We start from the raw sequence: 22,830 nt of genomic DNA on the forward strand, positions 1-22,830 counted from the left end.
ACACCTCTTGCTCATTTGCATATGATACAATAGGATGGCAAAGATGTCCTTTTTACTACTGCATGTATATGTTTGTAAATAATACATACATTTGAGATCTAACTTCTGGCCAAAGTAAAGCTGGGTCAAATATGAAACAGAATGGCTCTTAAACTCCTAGGAGTGATGATAGATAGATGTTGCACAATGCAAATCCAAATCAACAAGACTACCCAGAAAGCATTTTTAATCATGCACAACTTACGAAAAATAAGAAAATTATTTGACAAAGAGCAATATAGGCTCATAGTCCAATCCCTTGTCTTGGGTCTAGTGGACTATTGCAACATCCTCTACCTACCATGCCCTGCAAACATGATAAAACAATTACAGACTGTACAAAACACAGCTCTCAGATTGATCTACTCACTATGAAAATTTGACCACATCACCACTGCCTACCTAGACTCACACTGGTTACCTATACAAGCACGAATTCAATTCAAATTATTCTGTCTTTTATTCAAAGCAATAAATGGCACTGCCCCCACTTACCTAAACAACCGCCTATATAAGGAGAACTCAGACCCCATTTACCTACCCCCCATTCAAAGGCACTCAGCGCAAGAAGATGTTTGATCACCTACTACCGACGCAAGCAGCGAAACTAGACCATTCCATCTCCAACTTGCTGACGTCAACGAGCGACTTCAAATCTTTTTGAAAAGAAATCAAAACCCTGCTATTCAAAAAATTTATCCAGATATCTTAACGCTTCCCCTTGTCATTCCTCCCCTTGTAAATTCCCCCTCAAAGTCTCTTCTATTCTTGCAATTTTTCTCTTCAAAGTCTTAACCATGTAAACAGCTCCCTAAATTGTAATTCTCCTGGAAATGTCCATTTATCTTTTGTAATCCTAAATCCATAATTGTAACTTTCCTGGATATGTTCCAGTTAGCTTCTTTTGTAATCCACCTAGAACTACAAGGTACGGGCGGAATAGAAGTCACTAATGTAATGTAATGGCTTTTGTAACAAAAAAGATGCTTTTTCAAGTGATATAAAAAATAAAAAAATTGGTTGATGTACAGTTGAAATATTTGCACCAATAAAACGGCCACAATTTGCATAAATCACTAATATAATTTCTTTGTGTAATTATACCGTTGCTTCCAATTGGCTGCAAAACATCTTAATGCAAATCCTATATGCATGACATGTACCTTGGCTGCTGGTACAGTTATAACTTGAATCAAAATACAGGTCAGGAGCAATGAGGAGTCAAAATAGGCATTACATTTATTTTATAACATTTTATGCCTACTGTGTTGGCTTATAAAAGAGGAGGTAAAATAATGTTACATTCCATACTTTGCACATGAAGTTAGTGCTAGGGGTTGTATTAATCCACAAAATTTAATTTCTATTGGAGGCTTTGTTGGGCTGTAGTGACTGAACAAAGTTGCTATTTTGTGTTACACAGAGCACAGTACTCCGAGAGTGACCTATATTCGACAGCCTCTAGGTCTCAAACCAATAGAGATCCAGCAGAAAAATTGTACATGATTTCATTTGAGGCTATAGGGAACATCAACCCAAAATTTTATTCAATTTGGCGGAACTTGAGTGGGAATATTTAATATTGTACTACTTGACATGGAATGACCCAGTTATAAGAACATAAGAATTGCCACATTGGGTCAGATCAAGGGCCCTGCTTCCAACAGTGGCTTGTCCAGGTCACAAGCACCTGACATAGTCCTAAATAGTAGCAAAATCCCATGCTACCTAATGCCAATGGATAATCTGTGGCTTTCTCCAGGTTTACCTAAATAGTGGTTTATGGTTTTTCCTTCAGAAATTTATCCAAACCTTTTATTAAAAACCTAGCTATATTATCTGCTTTTACCACTTGTTCCGGCAGTGAGTCCCAGAGCTTTATATTTATTGAATGAAAAAAATATTTTTATCTAGTCATTTTAAAAGTATTACTGTGTAACTTCATGGAATGTCCCCTAATCGCTGTACTTTTTGAAAAAGTAGACAGTCGATTCATGTATGTCCTGACCCTGAATATTATAGTACTAGTCTTTAAGCCCGTTACATTAACGGGTGCTAGAATAGATGTGTGTGTCTGTCTTTCTTTCTTTCTCTCTCTCCCCTTGGCCGCTGTCTGTCTGTCTATGTTTATTTGTTTCTCTCTCCTTGGACACTGGCTGTCTCTCCTTGGATGCTGGCTGTCTCTCCTTGGACGCTGGCTGTCTGTCTTCCTTTCTGTCTGTCTCTCTGGCCTCTTGTGTGTCATTCTTTGTGTCTGTGTCCTTGTGTCATTCCCCCGCCCCCCCCCCAGAGCAAAGCTGTCTGCCCCCAGCATACCCCTTCCCCTCTCCCTGTCTCGCCATGGCCCCCTTCTGTCTTCCCCCGCAGAGCAAAGCTGTCTGCCCTCCAGCACACCTTTTCCCCCAAAGTAGCCCCCTTTCCCTCTCCCTGACTGTCTTGCCATGGCCCCCTTCTGTCTCCCCCCTCTCCGAGCAAAGCTGTCTGCCCCCCAGCACACCTCTCCAACAAAAGCAGCCCCCTGTATCTGCAGCACCTGCACGACACCCTTCAGCCAATCGTGAGTGCTCAGAGCGTGAGAGGGAGCAGGGCCTAGGTGTATTTGGCGTGGTGGGGGAGGCCCCGACTGCCCCAGCTGCAGCTTCTTCGGTGTCGGTGAGGAAGGAGAGGTTGGGCCGACTCTCCGCAGGGGCTTTGGGGACAGTCTTCTGCGGCTCGAAGCTCTCCTTCCGGCAGCCACTGCCAGCAGCGCTCCGCACTGCCTTCCTCCCACCGCCCAGAGTAGATGTCTGTATGTCTGTTTTTTTTTATTTGTCTCTCTTTCCTTGGACGCTGTCTTCTGTCATTCTTTGTGTCTGTGTCTCTCCCTGGTCCCCTGTCTGTCCATCTTTCTGTCTCCCTGTCCCCCCTGCTTGCCAAAGCAGCCCCCTTTCCCTCTCCCCCTGTTCTGCAATGCCTACCTGCTCCATGTCCCCCTTCTGTTCCTCCCCAACCTGATTGCTGTCTGCCCCCAGCACACCTCTCCCCCCAAAGCAGCCCCCTTTCCCTCTCCCCCTGTTCTGCAATGCCTACCTGCTCCATGGCCCCTTTCTGTTTCCCCCCCCCATGATTGCTGTCTGCACTCAGCACAACCCTTCCACCAAAACAGCCCCCTTTCCTGCCTGCTCCATGGCCCTTCTTTTTCCTCTTCCCCTCCCTCCATCCATGGTTCCTGCCACCGCTGCCGCTCCTGTTCAAAGCGGCCTGCTCATGTTCACGGCCGGCTGTAGCGAACCTCGCAGGCCGCTATCCACCTCAGTAGCTTGTTCCCTCTGACACGATCGCGTCAGAGGGATCGTGTTACCATGTGGAGAGCGGCCTGCGAGGTTCGATACAGCCGGCCGCGAACCTCAGCAGGCCGCTTTGAACAGGAGCAGTAGTGGTTGTTGCGGCAAGGGGGGAGGGAGTCGGCAAGGTGCAGGCCGCTGTGAACAGGAGCGGCAGCGGCGGCAGGACCATGAGCCCTCCTCCCATCATCTGCCGCCAGTGCTGCTCCTGTCGCCCGATGCACCTAACTTGCGCATACGCCTCAAGCCGCGGCCTCGGACGGACACAGCACACATTAGGTCCCCACAGAAGATGAGGCGCCGCTGCTGACAGCCAAGGTAGGTGCTGGGAAGAAGGCTGGGGACTCACGCATGCGCACTCCTGCGACCACAGACCTACAGCGCACGGAACACGCAAATAGGAGTGCGCATGCGCGAGTTAGCCTTTTATTATATATAAGATAAGATAAGATAAAAACTCCACAGTGGTCAACATGTAAAATAACACTGTTTGCAGACAGGCTCTATATCACTGTCTTAGTACATGATATCTTGGCTTTCAGTGGCACATTTCTCTTGGTTTAAACTTCTGAAAAAAATCCCCAAATTATTTGAAACCCAGTTGGTGATTTTCCATTTATTTTCTATCATCACTTCTTTTTCCCTGTCCCAAATCCAGTTCTTTGAATGAATATGGAAACGGAGAACTAATCAATGTGGGAGCAAAGCAAACTTTATTGATTGACAGCACTTCTGAGAGGAGCTCCAGTCTGTATGAGAGCTATGAGCAGGTAAAGAGAAACAGACCGAAATGAAAGAGGGTTGGCTTGGCTTGATGGCTCAGCGAGTGTGTTGTGGAAGACATTAGTTCTCAAACAATGGTTGGGGTCACAGGAACAGGGTTGCTGTCCTTCCCTTTGGATCTCCACTGTGATCTATGCACAGTAGTGACAGTCAGCATGGGCTGTGAGAGTCCTTGAACATTAAAAGTTCCTACCTCCTTCTCCTGTGGACTTCTTATGAGATTGGAAACCCATGCAGAGTACGGGGGCCCTATGCTAACTGCTACAAGTTCTGCTATTGCATTCATGCTTTGGATAAGTGGGGGGAGGAGGAAGTAGAGATTTGCAGTCTGCTAATTTGTTTTCATTATCATCTGGAGGTCATGTGACCCCCCCTTTTAACTTTAAAATATTGACATTCTCGCTTGTTTAGCTTGCTGTGGCTGCTGACGCTACTGGAGGGAGGTTGTCAACTCGCTGGGAGGGTCGGGAGGGAGAGATAGGAGGCTGCGATCCCCTGTCCCATTGTCCCCACTCACAGCTTTGGGACACCCTCTCTGAAAACAGGACAGGGATGTGAAAAAGAGACTGCCCATTCAAAATGGGACGTATGGTCACCTTACCCATAAGAGACAGAGCAGAAGTGGATTTGAGGCAAAATAAGCTTATCTTACAACCTGGTTGATAGTGTGGTTTGGGAAGTTAGGGCCAAGCAGTGCTCAGTGTGGAACACAGTACTGAAGCTATAAAGGTGGGAATGCCAGGAAGATATAAGGTGGTCAGGTTGCCTGATGGAGGAGTGATCAAGTGTGTGCTGTGGGACTACAGGAGCAGGCCACAGAAGGGAAAGCTTGTGACTATAAGAAGTGACTGTATGTTTATTTATTCCTGCCGTGTGGAGAGAACAAGTTACACATTTTTCTGCATGTAAATAAATAATCTTGAAGTCAAGCAGGCATAATATTCTTACATATGGGTGACATCATCCACAGAACCTGGTAAGGACACTGCAAAATGCACTGTCATTTTAAATATTTAGGCCGTGCCCATACTGAATACATGCTGGTGCCTTCCTGCCCAATGTTGGCTCATGACTATCAGTTCCTAGTTTTCCATGGAGTTGAGAAGTCTTTAGTTTCTCCTCAGTGCATCAAACTTTGAAATCTTTTTGTGCCTTCCCATGTGCATTTTTTTGGGAAGTGTGTGGTGCAGTGGTTAGAGCCACAGCCTCAGCACCCCATGTTATTCCTTGTGACCCTGGCAAGTCACTCAATCCCCCATTGTCCCAGGTACATTAGATAGACTGTGAGCCCACCAGGACAGATAGGGAAAAATGCTCAAGTACCTGAATGTAAACCACTTAAGCCAGGGGTGTCCAATGTCGGTCCTCGAGGGCCGCAATCCAGTCGGGTTTTCAGGATTTCCCCAATGAATATGCATGAGATCTATTAGCATACAATGAAAGCAGTGCATGCAAATAGATCTCATGAATATTCATTGGGGAAATCTTGAAAACCCGACTGGACTGCGGCCCTCGAGGACCGACATTGGACACCCCTGACTTAAGCTATAAATACTAAAAATAAAATAATTCTTAATTTTTCTTTTTTTATAATCTTTCTCTTAAATTTGGTTAAATAGTCTTCATTTTTTTATTTTTTGGCTTTCGAGCCACTTCGAGACCTTTTTCGCCCTATGGAGCATTAACAGTTTTGGGCATATTTTTCACTTGAGCTCCCTGGGCCATTGAGCCTTTTGACTGCCTTGGCTGTTTTTCCCTCATGTCAAAAAGGGTTACAAGTAGCTTCAAGAAATGTACTTGATGTAATCCGACTCAAACAGGCTTCTCCAAAAACTTAGAAGTAGTCCATCAAAGATAACATAATCACAGTAATACTACTTAACTATCAATTTCAAAACAAATCTTCAGAGACCTCAGTGATACTACCTGTGTCGGCTCAAAACTTCATTGCTTGATTGGGATTTAAGTATCAAATTGTCACAGGTCTCACTAAACTTAGCTCATATTTCACAATATCAATTTCATTAATAAATATTCTCAAATTTCAAAAAAGTAGTTATAACACATTTATCTTTGAAGAGTAGAACTAGCATTTCATAAGACGTAGTGAATCATATTTGGATCGGGGATATCATAAGAACATATGAACATAAGAATTGCCGCTGCTGGGTCAGACCAGTGGTCCATCGTGCCCAGCAGTCCACTCACGCAGCAGCCTTCTGGTCAAAGACCAGTGCCCTAACTGAGACTAGCCCTACCTGCGTACGTTCTGGTTCAGCAGGAACTTGTCTAACTTTGTCTTGAATCCCTGGAGAGTGTTTTCCCCTGTGACAGACTCTGGAAGAGTGTTCCAGTTTTCTACCACTCTCTGGGTGACATGATAACTGACATGACTCATGTTTCACAATAATTGCTGTCTCAAGATTTATCCCCTGCAAACAAAAACAATATCCAGTCAGAAATCCTTCTTCAAAACATGAAAATGTTAACAGACTATGTTAAAAAAAAACCCTTAACTGCTAGCATCTTCAGCCGTCCTTCACTGCTAGTTACTAAAGATGTCATCGTCATCTTTTAAAAGCCATTTTAAACCTTCACTCCCATGGGAGTGGCCTTTGGTATCTGGCCAATTGGAGTCTTAGGCTCCTCCCTGGTGCATCCCAGAATGTACAAGGAAGGGGAAGGCCCGCCATTTTGGAAGAGGCGGGCCTAACGGCAGGAGGGAGAGTGCATCCCTCTTGCCGGCCATCTCCTAAAGGTATGAGGGGTTCAGGAGGTGTCAAGGGGGATGTCGGGGTGTAAGGAAGTATCAGGGGATGTTGCAGTGTTTTGGGGAATATCAGGTGAGTGTCGGAGTGTCGGGTGGGTGTTAGAAGTGTCAGTGTTCAGGGGATCGACGGAGTCGGTGGTAGGAGAAAGTGGGCATCCTTCTTGCCAATTGAATGTAGGGGGAGGGTGTCGGAAGTGTCAGGGGTTTTGGGGATCAACAGGGTTGGCATCAGGAGGGAGTGGGCATCCTTCTTACACTGTACAGTGTCAGGTGGGGGTTCGGGGGTGGTAGCGAGAGGGAGTGGGCATCATAAGGAGCATAGGGACAGACTTAAAGATCTCAATCTATATACTTTGGAGGAAAGGCGGGAGAGAGGAGATATGATAGAGATGTTTTAACACCTACATAATGTAAATGAGCATTAGTCAAGTCTCTTTCGTTTGAAAGGTTCCCTGCCACGGCTGCTCAACTGGTTGCAACAGAAAGATTTCCTTGCGGCGATCAGCTCAGCGGCCACATCTGTTTGAAATGTAGGCTAGTATTTTGCTGGCCTACATTTCAGGCATTTGTCACAGCCCTAGGGAGATGCCTGGGCTGCTTAAGCTTGCCCAAAGCCACTTCCTGGCGAATCCATGCCCATGCCCAGCCTTGGGCGAGCTTAAGTGTTCTGATGCATCTCTCTCAACCGTGACGCCTACAGTGTAGTAGGCCTGCCTCGGGGTTTTTAAAAAACAACAACATGCATCCCGATTGACTGCTTGACAGCAGTAGGACGTCTACTGCTGCCTACACTCAGGAAGCCCATTTATAGAATCAGTCCCTGAGTTCCCCTAGGATTGCTAGTTATGTTATGGTAATGTTTAATTTTTATTATTTTGTAATGTTGTAATTGGTAGGTTACCCCCGAGAATTTCCTAGACTATTTGTTAAGAGCTAATTACTAGCTAATTACTTTTTTAGCCTTTTAAATAGTTCATGGAACTATAAATGTGAGATCAGGCAAGGGATGTGTAGGGGCTGGGGAGGGTGGGCAGGAGTTAAACACTAAAGAAAGGCTTTTCTCAACTGCTATCTGTGCCCTAATCTGATCCTATTTTATGCTTTGAAATGCAACCTAAAATACTATCGGTAATCTAGACTAAAACACTTTTTATATAAAAACCCTAACAGAGATTCTAAAGGCTACACTATTGCCTAAACTGACTTTTCTGTAAAAGCAGAGTACTGAACTAAAAACTAAAAGAGAAGGACAATAAAATAACCTACTGAAGCCCAAGTTGTACCTTTTCTCAAGTTTGAATGCAATGGAGTTTTTCTTCCCCTTAGCAAATCCTCACTCAACACCTCTTCAAAATTAATGCAAATAGACATGGCAGCAGGTCTGCCATGGAGACAGTGAACTAATACTGTATATGCATACTCATTAAGCATCTTCATGGTGTGTACTGATGGCCCTGCATTTTACTTCTCAGTCCTTTCCCTGTTAAAAGGTTTTTGGTTGCCATTGATGACTTATAAGTGTACTTTTTGAGCCCCAGTAGAAAAGATGAGTACACATTAGTAATGACTGTATATAGCATAAGAATAGCTGGGATGGAGAAGTCAATGAAAATCAGAGCATTTTATTCAGGCTGCCTGTACTGTTCTCTTTTCAGGACAGCTCATCAGATGCTGGGCTTTATTACTATCCCATAAGAGATTACAAGCCTTCTTTGATGGTTCATCATGAAATGACAGAGGGGGAAACAGATGACACCCAGAGCTTCCAAGGTTGGTGACCAGATTTTATGCAACAGCTTCAAAAACTTAGACTTATCCAAGAAAACAGATCATGATCAGGCCATAGCTCATGTTTTATAGTGAAAATTCTCAGCAGATGTGATAGTGACAGGTTCCTAATGGGAAAGGCAGAATTATTTGTTAGTTGTCCTAGTCTCACACATCATATACAGCAGTGGTTCTTAACCTGGGTTCGACCGAACCCCAGGGGTTCAGTGAGTCAGTCTCGCGGGTTCAGCGGAGGTCAAAACACACCTCTGACTCATATAGCGCTTCGGTCACGTTCAATCATCTATCAGTTATTCAGTGATTTTGATCAAGACTGATCGTGTACTCGGTTTCTTGATCTATCAATCTGTAACTAACGCCTTATATACATCAATCAATTCCTGATCAAAATTTGTGATTTAACTGATAGATGATTGAACGTGACCGAAGCACTTATGATTCGTGATGATACGCCCCGCTTGTCCATAATTGGCTGCAGGTGATCACGCAACATCGCTTGGCCTATCTGTGCTGCAGGGGATTTGATGCGCACAGTAGTCGAATTGTAACTGTTGTGATGGTACGTCGTGTGATACCTATCTTAATATTTTAATCCCTTACTAACTATGTCGAGCAAAATACGAAAGTGGTCGGACGAATATGTACAATATGAATTCACATGTATAACGGAACGTGATGGGAGTCAGCGTCCTAATTGCATGATTTGCAATGCCAAGTTGAGTAATTCTAGTCTAGCTCTGGCAAAACTAATGGAACACTTCCTTAAGCTGCATGGAGATGGAAAATACAAGAACACAACGCTCGCTGAATTCAAGGTGAAGAGAGCAAGATTCGATGAAAAGGCTACTCTGCCTATTCTCGGCTTTGTACCCATCAACAAACCGATCCTCACAGCATCGTACGAAGTTGCTTACCTGATCGCAAAGCAGGGCAAACCACACACCATCGGTGAAACACTCATAAAACCAGCTGTGTTGAAGATGGCGAATATCATGCTGGGAAAAGCGGCTGAAGTTCAGTTATCTGAAATTCCTCTTTCAAATGACATCATCAGCAACAGAATAGAGGACATGAGCAAAGACATCTTGGCTCAAGTAATTGCAGATCTGATTTCAAGTCCGGCAAAATTCAGCGTTCAACTCGATGAGACCACAGACGTTTCCAATCTAAGCCAGCTTGCAGTATTCGTGTGCTATGTGAAAGACGACGTGATAAAGGAAGATTTTTTATTTTGTAAACCTCTTACAACAACAACTAAGGCAACTGATGTGAAGAAACTTGTGGATGACTTCTTCAAAGACAACAATCTTTCGTGGGATATGGTTTCTGCAGTTTGTTCGGACGGAGCTCCAGCCATGCTCGGAAGAAAGTCCGGTTTTGGTGCGCTAGTGAATGCCGATGCACCACACATCATTGTTACGCATTGCATTCTGCACAGGCATGCGTTGGCAACAAAAACCTTGCCTCCAAAACTGGCAGAAGTTTTAAAAATTGTTGTGGAATGCGTGAACTATGTGCGAAATAATGCTCTGAAGCACCGCATCTTCAAGGAGCTGTGTAAAGAAATGGGATCTGAATTCGAGGTACTTCTGTACCATTCTAACGTTCGGTGGTTATCCCGGGGACAGGTGCTGAATCGTGTTTTTGCCATGCGTGTGGAATTAGCTCTGTTTTTGCAAGAGCAGCAACATTGTCATGCAGATTGCTTCAAAAATTCTGAGTTCATTCTCATTTTAGCGTACATGGCTGATATCTTTGCAGCTCTCAATCATCTCAATAAGCAGATGCAGGGTGGTGGAGTCAACATCATCGAAGCGGAAGAAAACCTGAAAGCTTTTCAAAAAAAGCTACCATTATGGAAACAACGAACAGAAAACGATAACTTCGCAAACTTTCCCCTGCTAGACAACTGTGTAAGTAAAATCGAAGATGTATCTGGAATCGGAGACATTTCTGTACCCGCGGAACTGAAGCAAACTATTGCCACGCACTTAGATGAGCTTGCAAAGTCTCTCGACGGATACTTCCCTACAAGAGAGTCATATCCAGCATGGGTGAGACAGCCGTTCACGTTTAGTGTTGAGACAACAGATGTCAATGATGAATACCTCGATGAAATTATTGAAATTCAGCAGAGCCAGGTTCAACAGCAACTCTTCAGAACAACAACGCTCTCAATGTTTTGGTAACGTACCCTGTTATTGCTAAGAAAGCTCTGGAAATTTTCATACCGTTTGTTACAACATATCTTTGCGAGCAATCCTTTTCGAGGATGCTGGACATAAAAACGAAGAAAAGGAACAGACTTTGTTGCGAAAATGACACGAGAGTGGCACTTGCCAAGATAAAGCCGCGCATTTCTGAACTGGTCTCTGAGAGGCAACAGCAGAAGTCACACTGATTTGCAGTAAATTTCATTATTATGTTATTATTATTCGAAATATAGGAGAACTTTTTTGTTTTCAAAATTGATATTATTTTTTCCCTCACTGTATACCTATGTTTTGAATTTGTAAAAATCATATTTTATTTTTCCAATAAAGAAGGGTTCGGTGAACACGCATATGAAACTGGTGGGGTTCAGTACCTCCAACAAGGTTAAGAACCACTGATATACAGTATAGTGTCTTCAAATAGTCTTTAAACCCTTGTACATTTTTTTAAGCATTTGGAACAGTTTGATTTGTTACTTTTGATTTAGTCAGGATTTAGAGCAGGTTACAGTACGGAGACTTAGATCTGCTTTTTAGTGGCCAAAGATAGATCTATACTTGGCTGGGGTCAGAATGTTGTACTTATACAATTTGACCTCCCTACTGCTTTTGACCTCGTTGATCATGATCTGCTTAAACAAAATATTGCAAAATTGGGGTATAGAGGTTCAAGTGCTAAATTGGCTAGATGGGATTTTATCTCAATGATTATAACAGGTTAAAATGAACAGCCTTCTATCCACTAGTTGAAAAATAGGTTGTGAGGTTCCACAAGGTTCACCCCTTTTCCCTGTATTGTTCAACATTATGATGCAATCCTTGGGTAAGGTATTAGCAGATTTTAATACATTTAGTTACATCTATGAAGCTGACATTAGCATCCTTTTACCCTTTTGTAATAATGATTCAGATTGGAATGTATTAAATTTAGTTCTTAATAGTGTGGAGCATTGGGTAACAGCCCATAACTTGAAGATAAAAATAGATGGAACTAAGGCCTTCTTTTACGAAACTGTGATAGCAGTTTCTAGCGCGGGAAGCCGCGCTGAATGGCCTGCGCTGCTCCCGATGCTCATTGAGTTCCTGTGAGCGTCGGGGGCAGCGTGGGCCATTCAGCGCAGCTCTCTGCGCTAGAAACTGCCATTGCAGTTTCGTAAAAGAGGAGGAAAGGTTCTTTGGTTGGGCTCACAGAATTTGGCTAGATCTGATCTTTTGTCATCTTTAGGTCAAAGTGTTTATGACATTCTACCAAATTATTTGGCAAAATGCTTAACACTATACAGTATACGGTTCTCTGCCAAGGATGCTGAGGTCACAGAATTGTTGCTTCTCTATAGCTGGACCATTTATTTGGAATGCATTGTCTGGTACCTTATAGTTTTGTAGAAATTTATTGCAATTTAGAAAGTTGCTTAAGACCCATTTGTTCAAACTTTTTTAAGCAAATATTCTGCTTCTTGAGTTAATATTTTACTTTCTGAATATCATCTTTTTTGCAAGTTATTAGATTTATGCATCTTGAATGAAATAATGTAGTACATGAGTGGTTGAGATGTAATTTATAGGTTGAGATGGTATAATCTTATGATGTATGGGATCTTTATGTTGTGCAAATCCTAAAATATGAATGTAATACTGTGAGCTACCTTGGATAAAGGCGTATTAGAAATGTTTTAAATAAATAAAGTAATTACCGTATTTTTCGCTATATAAGATGCACCCGACCATAAGATGCACCCACTTGTAGAGTAGGAAATGCAAGAAAAAAAAAATTTCCACCACACTGCCCTGTACCCCCTTTGGTGGTCTAGTGGTAGGCTAGGACAGGGTCTTATAGAGCGAAAAACCCATAGGCAGCATAGCCCCCCTCCCCTATAGGCAGCACAGGCAACCTCCCTTAGGCAGCCCCCCTCGGTACCTTTTTTTTTTAAAGTCCGTTGGAGCTTTCCCTGCTCCTGCCTGTCTCCCTCGCTGGACGGCTCTTCTTCTGTTTGAGCAGAGCGGCACAGAAGGCAGGTGCGTGCTGTTCCCGTTCCTGCCTGGTCCGGCACCACTCCCCGATTGGCTGCATTTATCAGATTCAGGAACTTCACCATCAAGTGTGGCTGCATTCCCCTGCTGTCTACGGAGAACAACTGTTACAGGTAAGCAACTTCGCTTTCTCTGATTGGCCACATTAGTCCAGGGAGGAACAGCTTATAGGATTCCACTGACAGTTTCTGGCAGTTGGGCCAGCTTTTTATACATCAAAAGTAGTACAGTATTTGTATAAACTTTGATTTTGAGAGGATCGTTTATGAAAAGTTTGAGGAAAGACCAGATAGGACAGAAAGAGTGGATATGGAAGGCATTTGGCAGTTAACATACTGCATTTACTGCATGCTAACTGCCTATTCCTGTGCAAACAACATACGATTCCTTATGTATGAGTTAAGCAGTGGTAGAGAAATTAACCACAGAGGTAATGACTTTTACTTAAAAAATGGATAAGATGGTTAAAACTTTAGGAGGACAATTTGACTGTGTAAAACAAGGATGTTGAGATCGGAGAATTATAATGTCAAAGGAAATTTCTTCTGAACAATTGGTAATAGACTTTATGGTGTCCCAAATGCACGTCCAAAAGGAACGAACTTGAGCACAGTGGAAAAGCATGTGATCAAGAGTCCCAGCTTCTTTCATACAATTCCAACATATAGAGTCTTGTTTTAGGTTAGCTTTCCACATCCGAAAGGGTGTCCATACCGCATTGCACATAATGAAGAACATTGATTGTGAGACTCTGGATTGATGCAATGTTTGTGACTGCCCTTATGCACATCTTGAAAAATTGGAAGTCCTCTTCATTACTAAACTACACCTTTTGGTGAAATTCTTTGAGCATGTATCATAAATTTGAATCATATGCTTATGAAAAGAAAAATATAATTCGACTTTCCAAAAGTTTGATACAATGTAAATCACCCTGGAAATTCCTGGACTCATATGTTCAATCTATTTCATAGACACTCCTGTCTCCTTCTTCTTCTTCTTCCTCTTCTTTTTCTTTACCTTCATCTTTTTCCTCATTTTATTCTTTTTCTTTCTTCCTTCAATTTCTCTTTCCTCTTATCTTTTCTTTTATTATTTTTTCATGAACAGTCCTAGTACTTTGGATCTTTTAAAACGATTCAATTCTACATTGCACACTGTAACTGAATATTTGTTATACTAAATGTTTTGTTTTATTTTTTGATATCTTGTACTTGAACTGTTTCTTATATTTTTTCAAAAAACTCAATAAAAAATATTGAACTAAAAAAAATAATAAAAAAAAAAAGATGGTTAAAACTTTTGAGGACTTTAAACAGGACACTATTATAAAACACCAAGAACTCCTAATTGATATAGTATCTCTTCAAAATGTCCAAAGTACTTTAATTAAAGATCATTCACAGTTTAGAAGGAAACTAAAACAATTGGAGAATTTCAACAGAAGACTGAATTTTCCCAGGGATCAAGTGATTCTACCATTTGATATGTTCAAAAAATACCTTATAGATGTTTTACATTTTTCCTCTCAAATGATTCCTCTGTTAAACAAGGCATTTTATTTAGGTTTTAAAAAAAAAAAAAACACAAAAAAAACCCCTTGCTGATAATTCAGAAACACATCTTCAACCTTCAGTACAATGATTGGACTTAAAAAATGTGTCAGCTATATTGGAGCAATCAATTAATTAAACCACACAGCGGGCTACTTTAACTGTTTCCTTTGTCTTTGAGCAGGATTTAAATACTCATATGAAAATTTATTTACGTAACTCTAACCCCGATAGCAGTTTCTAGTGCAGAAAGCCGCGCTGAATGGCCTGCGCTGCTCCCGACACTCATAGGAACTCCTACGAGCGTCAGGAGCAGCACGGGTCATTCAGCATGGCTCCCCATGCTAGAAACTGCTAGCACAGTTTTGTAGAAGAGGGGATAAATCTTTTTTCTTTGGTCAAAAAATTTGGATTTTTCCAGATGTTTCAGAAACAACACAGGAACATCATAAATCCTTTCTTGCTTATAGACAAGACACTTTGGATTTAGGAACCATATTCAGGCTCCTTTATCCTTGTAAATGTTTGGTATCCCTAGGAGGTCTAAAATATATATTTTTTTTATTCCTGAACTATTGAAAGCCTTTATAGATCTTAAGAAAATAGCTTAAGGTTCGAGGACATTGCAGGGTTTTGGTATACAGTATATAAAAATTACTGATGGTGCTTGTTATAGCCTTACTTAAAAAAAAGAAGAAGAAGAAATATTACTATTACTGGATTAACTTGTCTTTTGATGATTCCCTTCCTAGATCTTTTGTTGTTGTCTATTATAGGAAAAGTATATTGTTTCTAATGGATATCTATTGGATGTAAAAGGTTGTGGGTTTTTTTCCTTTCTATGTTTTTTTAACAAGTGGATACTTGTGAATTGTAATTTCAAAATTTATAAATAAAATAATAATAAAAACTTTGATGAACTCTGATCTGTCTTTGCTCAAGTTTGTGGAAAATACAGTGGCCTGCCAGTGAACGTTCATGAGGACACACTGGCAGTAGCCACAATATGTGTTTCCCAGTCTGCTGGTAAAACAAGTCAGTTTCATCCACATTGAAGACCTGCTCTGGCACATACCCTTTTTCTTCAATTACACTTAGCAGGTACGTTTTAAATTCCTCAGCAGCTTCGCTGTCAACTGAACCTGCCTCCCTGGAAAGGCTTATAAATTTAACAGAATGGGATTAAACTTGGTATGGATGGCAAAAACTGTGAAAATGGGCCAAATCAGAATAGGAGCATTAGAGAAATATGTCTCCCCCCCCCCCCTCTCAACAAAAATGGCCCAAATGCATTTCTATGGGAGAAGTTCCAGTTTTTGTAGCAGAGAAATTTAAATATAGTGAAACATAATTCTCTGCTTTTCTAAGTCCCCAAAGTACCTCACCCCGAAAATCTTCCCCCCCTTTGGCAATGGACCACCATCTGCATCTCAAAATTGCCCCCACTTCCGAAAACTACCCTTAATTACCCTCTGCCCGGTGACCAGAATTGTACACCATATTCGAGGTGCAGCAGTACCATAGGGTTGGTCCTTGGAAGTAGTAGAGGTGGATAAAAGAAAAAGTAGTGGAGGCAAGGTAAAAGAAAAAGGTTTATTTGTTGTTTGTTTGGGTATGCTTTGCTGTGAATGGCAGTGGTGGCTGCAGCTTGTGGCATCAGCATGAGCTGGCTCATTTCACCTGCCATAGACATCTCAATATTCTAAAATGACCTTATTGAGCAGTTGAAAGGGATTGTCTGAAAGAATAAGATGTGTATGAATGTGTGTGAATTACTTGCGTGCATTTTGAGGTAAATAATATAAGGAACCAAAAAGGTGAATATGTATTTGAGTGTTAATGAGGCAGCGAAAAAGGAAAGCTGCAAGAAATGTTTTCTGATAAAATGGAAATAGGAAAAACTTGTGAAAGTGTGAGTACTGAGGTACACTGAATAAAAGAGCCATGGCAGGTTTTATGGCTCTCAGTGACTGGCAAAGGTTTGGAGTGAGAGCTGGCATAACTTGTCTATTAGTCAAAAAAAGAAGTGTGAGAAAAGGTTGATTGTTGCATTTGTCTGGGTCTTGTTACATCTGAACAAGTGGATCTGACATTTCAGCCATCGTGCTGTGGCTTTCTTCAGGGTATGAGAAAAGGTAATCAGTTTTGCTGTTCAGTTAGTACTGGCTGATAAAAAAAATAAAAATACAAATTGAGCCTACTCAGAAAAAAATAATCCCTGCAATCTGACCTAACATAAAAACTAGTCAATGTAATTGCCTCAACAACACATACACATGCTGGAAAGCATTCATAAACTATGCTGGGCATGCTTTCCCCATTTCCTTCATGTTGATAATTATAGAGTATGGGGCTCATAATCAAAACAAAAAAAAGTCTAAAAAGTGGCTTAAATGGGTACTTGAACGATCAAAAAGCCTGATCATCCAAGTACCCATAATCAAAGCTGGATTTAGACGTATCTAAAACCAGCTTAGGCCTTTCCCCTGCCTCTAAACGCACAGAGAGAAAAGAGACGTTTTTAGAGAGGAAAGGGCGGGCGGTGGGCCAACCTACACCTAGGCATGCAGCAGGTATAACCAAAACTTTAGGCAGGTTGCCTAGTCGGCACTTATACGTTTTGACTTAGACCAAGTCAAAACAGGTATAAGTGCTGAAAAGGGGCCGCTGAGCTGATCGTGGCTGCTGCGATCAGCTCATCGGCCCCAGCAACCTGCCTACCCCCTACATCAATGATTGCGGTTGTGGGGTCGGCGGGGGACCAATCAGAGGTTCGGGGGGTGGTCGTGGGGGTGTGTGCATTGAGGGCAGGAGGACCTAGGATCCCTCCTGCCCATATTTTAGTGGGGGGGTGGGAGTTAGAGGGTGTCCCCGGGCCAGGAGGGCTTGGGCTCCCTCCTAGCCGGATCGTGTGGGGGGGGAGGGGGGTTGGAGGTCGCCGGGCCAGGAGGGCTTGGGCTCCCTCCTGGCCCCATCGGACTCTCAGTGGGGGGGGGTGAGGATCGTGGGGCAGGAGGACTTGGGCTCCCTCCTGCCCCGAACGTAATCGGGGAGTCGGGGTGCCACGGGGCAAGAAGGCTTGGGCTCCCTCCTGCCCCGATGTCATCGGGGGGGAGGGGGATCGTGGTTTGACAGGGCAGGAGGGCTTGGACTCCCTTCTGCCTGGATCGTTGTAGGGGGGGGTGGATTCTGTAACCGGTGTTGTTTTTGACAGACACCGGTTACAGAATCCAGCTTTGAGGTGAAGGACTGGCTCCTCCTTTGCCTAAAAGCCCTTGTTTTGGACGTGTGGGGCTTAGGCCTTTTTTAGATTGATTATATGGTATAAGTTTAGACGTAGTGGTGGTCTGTGCGTTCAAACAGCTGAACGTAGAGGCAGGCCATTATAAAAAAAAACCCTCCTTTTGGATGTCTTTATTGATAATGAACATTTTCCCTGCTTCTACTTTCAACGTTTAATGCCTTAGGCCAAAAGAGGACTTAGACATTTTTTTTATTTTGCCCCTCCATGTCATTTAGATCAATGAATCAAACACTTTCTTCAATTCATTTTGATTTTTTTTTTTATAATGGAATATGAAAAATGTAGAATTGGGTGAAAACTTTTACAAGACAGGGAATGTAATTCATTAATTACCAGCTCCAATTCTGTAGGGGGTATTCCCTGGGTCATTAGTTTTATATATAATTAGCTTTAAAGTTACTGGCATATGTAAGTCTTTCCCTTCTCTTTCATGATTTAGGCAGGGCATTGAAATCCACTTGGTCAGACTCACTGGACCCTCATGAATACGATGAAGTGGCTGATTATGCTGTCTATGAAGAGGTTGGCAACCCTTACCCACAATCCCTCACTTCCACTTATGCTGCCAGCACCCACTGGCCAGATGAGAACTTTTTGGTGAGATATACGTACTCCAAGTCCTCTTTTCTTCCTCTGTTTTTTTCTTACATCCGCTGTGAGGACCTCTTTTAGGGTCTAAAGCAATGGTTCCCAAACCTGTCCTAGAAGACCCCCAGGCCAGTCAGGTTTTCAGGATAGTCCTAATGAATATGCATGGAGCAGATTTGCATGCCTGGCACCTCCATTAAATGCAGATCGCTCTCATGCATATTCATTAGGGTTATCCTGAAAACCCGACTGGCCTGGGGGTCCTCCAGGACAGGTTTGGGAACCACTGGTCTAAAGAATGAACATCATCCTCCTGTTCTAGAAGAAAGAACTGAGGCTAAACATGGATAAGCCAAGGCAAATTCAGATTAAGGTACTGTTAAAGGCCAACACAAACCAAAGCCACTGTAGACATAGGGCTCAGGCAGAATGCTTTGATTTTGATTTTATTTTAAGAGTCTCTACTAAGGGAGAAAAGAAGCATCTCAAGATAAATTGCATATAAAAAGCAATACCAGATCATACAATTTATAATTCTTGTGCAACTGACAGAATTGCCAAGATGTTCCATGTTAAAAGTGGCAACTGAATTATTCTTGGTTTCCATTGCATCACTCCAGACCAGCACAGATGGGTATATGCACCCCGACCAGCAGGTAGAGACTGATAATAAACTGAACAGAGCATCCTGGCTTTATCCCAATTGTACAGTCGCCAGCAGGTGGTGGACATATCTGTGCAGTCCAAGTCAGGTACAGTTTCAGGCCCCATTTGAGGTTTTTTGGTTTTGTTGTTTAGACAATGCCAACCTCAGCTTCTCTTTTGGAATCTGGCGCTGGATTGAGGTTGAGGACTAACGAGGTCTCTTAAGCCCTGGGGGTATCAAACCTGGATGGCCAGGTCCCTCCCCCCTACCCCCACATACCTATGGGATTTAGTGTGGTGTGCCTCTGCTGTGCTTCTCTCCTTCGTGGCAGACAGCCAGCCTAGAGAGCTGGTAGGGTTTATTCTTGCATTTTAAAGAAAAAGAGGATAGTGAAAAGAGCAGGTGCAGTGCTGGGAGTCTGGTGGGAGTGCTTCTTCCCCCCACAGCACCGTTTGATTTTCTCCTCTCTAAATAAAATAAAGTGATCTTGCGGAGATCTTGCAGATTGCAAATGGCTAAAAAAAAGTGCTCCTTTTGCTCCCTCCATGGTGTGGATTTGTCTGGAGTCTGTAAGTTCAGCAGTTCGGGGACAGGATCTGTAGGGAAGTCTGCAGCAGTAGTAGGGTTGGTTTCGGGGCAGCAGCAGTTGGAATCACATGAGGAGGCCCTGAATTCCAGTATCGCCACGGTTTTGGAGTTTGCAGTTTTGGTGGGAATGTCTGCCATGTCTGCTGCATTATCAGCCGCTGACCAGCCAAGGTTCTTTACCATGAGTTTTTCTGCGGTTCTGGCAGTAGCAATCATAGAATGCAGGAAGTGGTTTGTGATTTTTCCCCAGATTTCAACCTAGCAATGTACTCTGCATTTTGTACACACAAACAGTAGAAGGATTTGGCTTTAGGGGACATAAGGGGGGGTCTATCCATCTTCGTCATCCTCTGCCTCGGTCCTCAGAGGTTGAGGTTGGACTCGGAAGATGAAGACCCTTTGGGGTCTGGTTCCCCACCTTTGAAGCCAGGAGATATGAGGGGACAGTTGGAAGATCTTCTGGATTTGCAGGATTCGGAAGCTTGGAAGGGTGAGCCTTTTGTAGTGCGTGTGTTTCACAGAGATTGATTGATTTTATTTTTTTATTTTTTATTTCTATCCCGTCCTCCAGGAAGCTCAGAATTATTAGTCAAGTGTTTGCAGTTTTAAAGTTTAAGGAGAGTTCCCCAGAGGCTCCTCGTATGGTAGATCTTTTGATTAAAGGGATCAGGAAGTCCTTGCATTCTTCCCCTATGCACCAGGATATTAGGGACATTATCCAAGCCCAGTAAAATTCTCCAGATGCCCCTTTTCACTTGGCTAAGTCCATGGTGCGTTTGTACCCCTTACCTGAGCAGGATAAGGATTCCCTCCGGCTTCCAGTGGTTGATGAGGTAGTCTTGGCCATTATTAAGAGGACCACATTTCCTGTTGGAAGAGGTACCACCTTGAGGGATCCTCAGGAGTGCAAGATGGAGGCTCTCTTGATGCAGAATTTTGAAATTGTGGTCTGAGCAGTCCAGATGGCAGTGTGTGCAGCTTGGTGGCTAGGGCTTGTTTTCTTTGGTCCGAGCGGGTGCTGGATAGATCTGGAGATGATTGGACTCTGTTTAACTAGGAGGTTGCAAAGCTTGAGATGGGTTCTGCCTTTTTGTGTGATGCTCTCTATAACCTTCTCAGGACATCTGCTATGGTCTTAAATGTGGTGGCTAGAAGGGTGCTTATGGCTTTGAGGCTGGTCAGTGGATGTGGACTCTAAATCGAAGCTAGTTAAGTTCCTTTTCAAGAGTTCCTTGTTTGGAGAAGAGTTGGATAAGATGGTCCATGGTTTAGATGAAATAAAGATTCTGAGATTGCCAGGGGATAAGCTGAAGGCTACATTGCACAGTTCTTCTAGTAGAGGGCAGTTTTGGGAGGTCCATAGATACAGGCACGGCCAAGGTGGAGCTTCTCAGCAGTGTCATGTTTTCCAGAGATCTCAATCCTTTCAAGGGGGTCATCATGGGAGCAGAGGTTCTGGTCTCTTGACCTCAGGTCCCAGTTGCTCCGCCTAAAGAAAGTCTCAGGATCCAGCCATTGCTGGCCATCGGAAGAAGATTGCAGCAGTTCTACCAGGGCTGGACCCAAATTACTGGTGATCATTGGGCTCTAGAGATTGAGAGGGGTATGCCCTAGAATTCAGTCAACCTCTGTTGGACTCTTTTGTCATTTCTTCCTGTTGGGATCATTAGAGGATAAGGATAGCCGAATAACCCTAGAACATCTGATTCAGCTTTGAACAGTCATGTCGATCCCTTCCATTGAGCTTGGCACAAAAATTATTCCATATATTTTGTGGTGCTCAAGAAAGAAGGGTCCTTCCACCTATTCTGGATCTCAAGGCAGTCCACCACATCCTCACAATGCCCTCCTTTTGAATGGAGGCCTTGCATTCAGTGATAGTGGCCGTGTAACCAGAGGAATTCCTCTCTTCTCTGGATCTTACGGAGGCATATCTCCACTTCCCATTCATCAGAGCCATCAGACATTCCTTTGTTATGAACTAGCCCCTAAATACATATCGGACCTTTTCTGCTTCTCTACCAGCAAACGCAAGAGAAGCACATATTCAAACTTCGTTTCCCCACCAGTTAGAGGTTGCAAACTGAAAAAACACCACGAACACCTTCTCTTACACCGGGTGGCCCTATGGAGTAAAGACCTAGAGCAATTGCTCTCGCCCACTACTTACGAAGAATTTAGGAAGCGTCCAAAAACATACCTGTTCCTGAAATACCTAGCCAACTGACCTGTTCTCCCCCTTACTCACTCACCCTTTCCGCTCTCAAGTCCAATTATTCTGTACCTTCTCTAATCTTTTGTAAACCGCATAGAACTTCACGGTATTGCGGTATATAAACTGTTATTATTATTATTATTCCTTTGTTTCATAGTTATGGGGAAGCACTATCAGTTCTATGCATTCCCTTTTGGTTTGGCTTTAGCCCTTTGCACCTTCTTCAAGGTGATGTTGGTAGTGGCGACAACACTGCAAACAGGTGAGTGCTGAGGGGAGAGAGCTCTTGAGGCTGGAGGAGAACAGGGCTGCAGGAAAGAAAAGAGCTGCAAGTGGGCCCTGAAGTGAGAAAATAGCTGCCTGGAGAGAAAGCCTGGTCAGCAGAAGGGGGCCTGGGCTGAGAAGAGAGAGGACAGCAGAAGCAACAAGCAAGCCCTGAAAGGGAGAGAGAATGGGCAAGCCCCAGGGAGCCTCAGAAGCCCTCCCCCCCCAAAAGCTACTCTTCCTGCCTTGAACCACAGGGGAAGCTGCTGGCAGCTTCAGGGAGTCCTGCAGCTCAGGGCAAGGAGAGCAGCTTGACAGGAGGGAGAATCTGTGCCTAGCAATTGCTCTTCTGAGCAAGCGCCAGGCAAAGTTCCTCCACCCAGTTACCACTGATTCTCCACACTTATAGCATGCCTATAATTTGCATACTATTGTGCTGGGAATCAGTAGTAAAAGAAAAATAGCTCTCACCACAGCTTGAGGACACTTGATCTGAAGGAGGCTCCGAATCTGCCTCTGTAGTTTCTGAATCCATGTCTCAGTCAGAATGACATGCCCCCGACTGTTGTCAAAGAACACTATCAAGTATTCTAATTGCTAGGATAGGAGAAGCTGACTCTTCTATAGACTGACCACCCAGCGTAGGGATTGCAGCAAGCTGAGCACTCATTCCAAGGCCACACTGCTCTTGAGCCTCAACTTTGCCCAAACCAACCAGTCGTCCA

General features: G+C 43.3%; 1 protein-coding gene across 4 annotated transcripts in view; it reads left to right on the forward strand.

Moving 5' to 3' along the window:
• The window catches only part of NPHS1 (NPHS1 adhesion molecule, nephrin), a 164,167-nt gene that overhangs the window by 136,504 nt on the left and 4,833 nt on the right, over positions 1 to 22,830 (forward strand). For all 4 annotated transcript variants that reach the window (XR_004536509.1, XM_033914958.1, XM_033914959.1 and 1 more), the window contains 3 exons: positions 4,021 to 4,132; positions 8,571 to 8,685; positions 18,244 to 18,401. Coding sequence is in view for 3 of the 4 variants with exons in the window: in XM_033914958.1 (XP_033770849.1) it covers positions 4,021 to 4,132; positions 8,571 to 8,685; positions 18,244 to 18,401 (385 nt within the window). In the remaining variant the exon portion in view is untranslated. The remainder of the gene's footprint in view (positions 1 to 4,020; positions 4,133 to 8,570; positions 8,686 to 18,243; positions 18,402 to 22,830) is intronic.

This window comes from Geotrypetes seraphini, chromosome 11, assembly GCF_902459505.1.
Source record: "Geotrypetes seraphini chromosome 11, aGeoSer1.1, whole genome shotgun sequence".
NCBI classification, from domain to species: domain Eukaryota; kingdom Metazoa; phylum Chordata; class Amphibia; order Gymnophiona; family Dermophiidae; genus Geotrypetes; species Geotrypetes seraphini.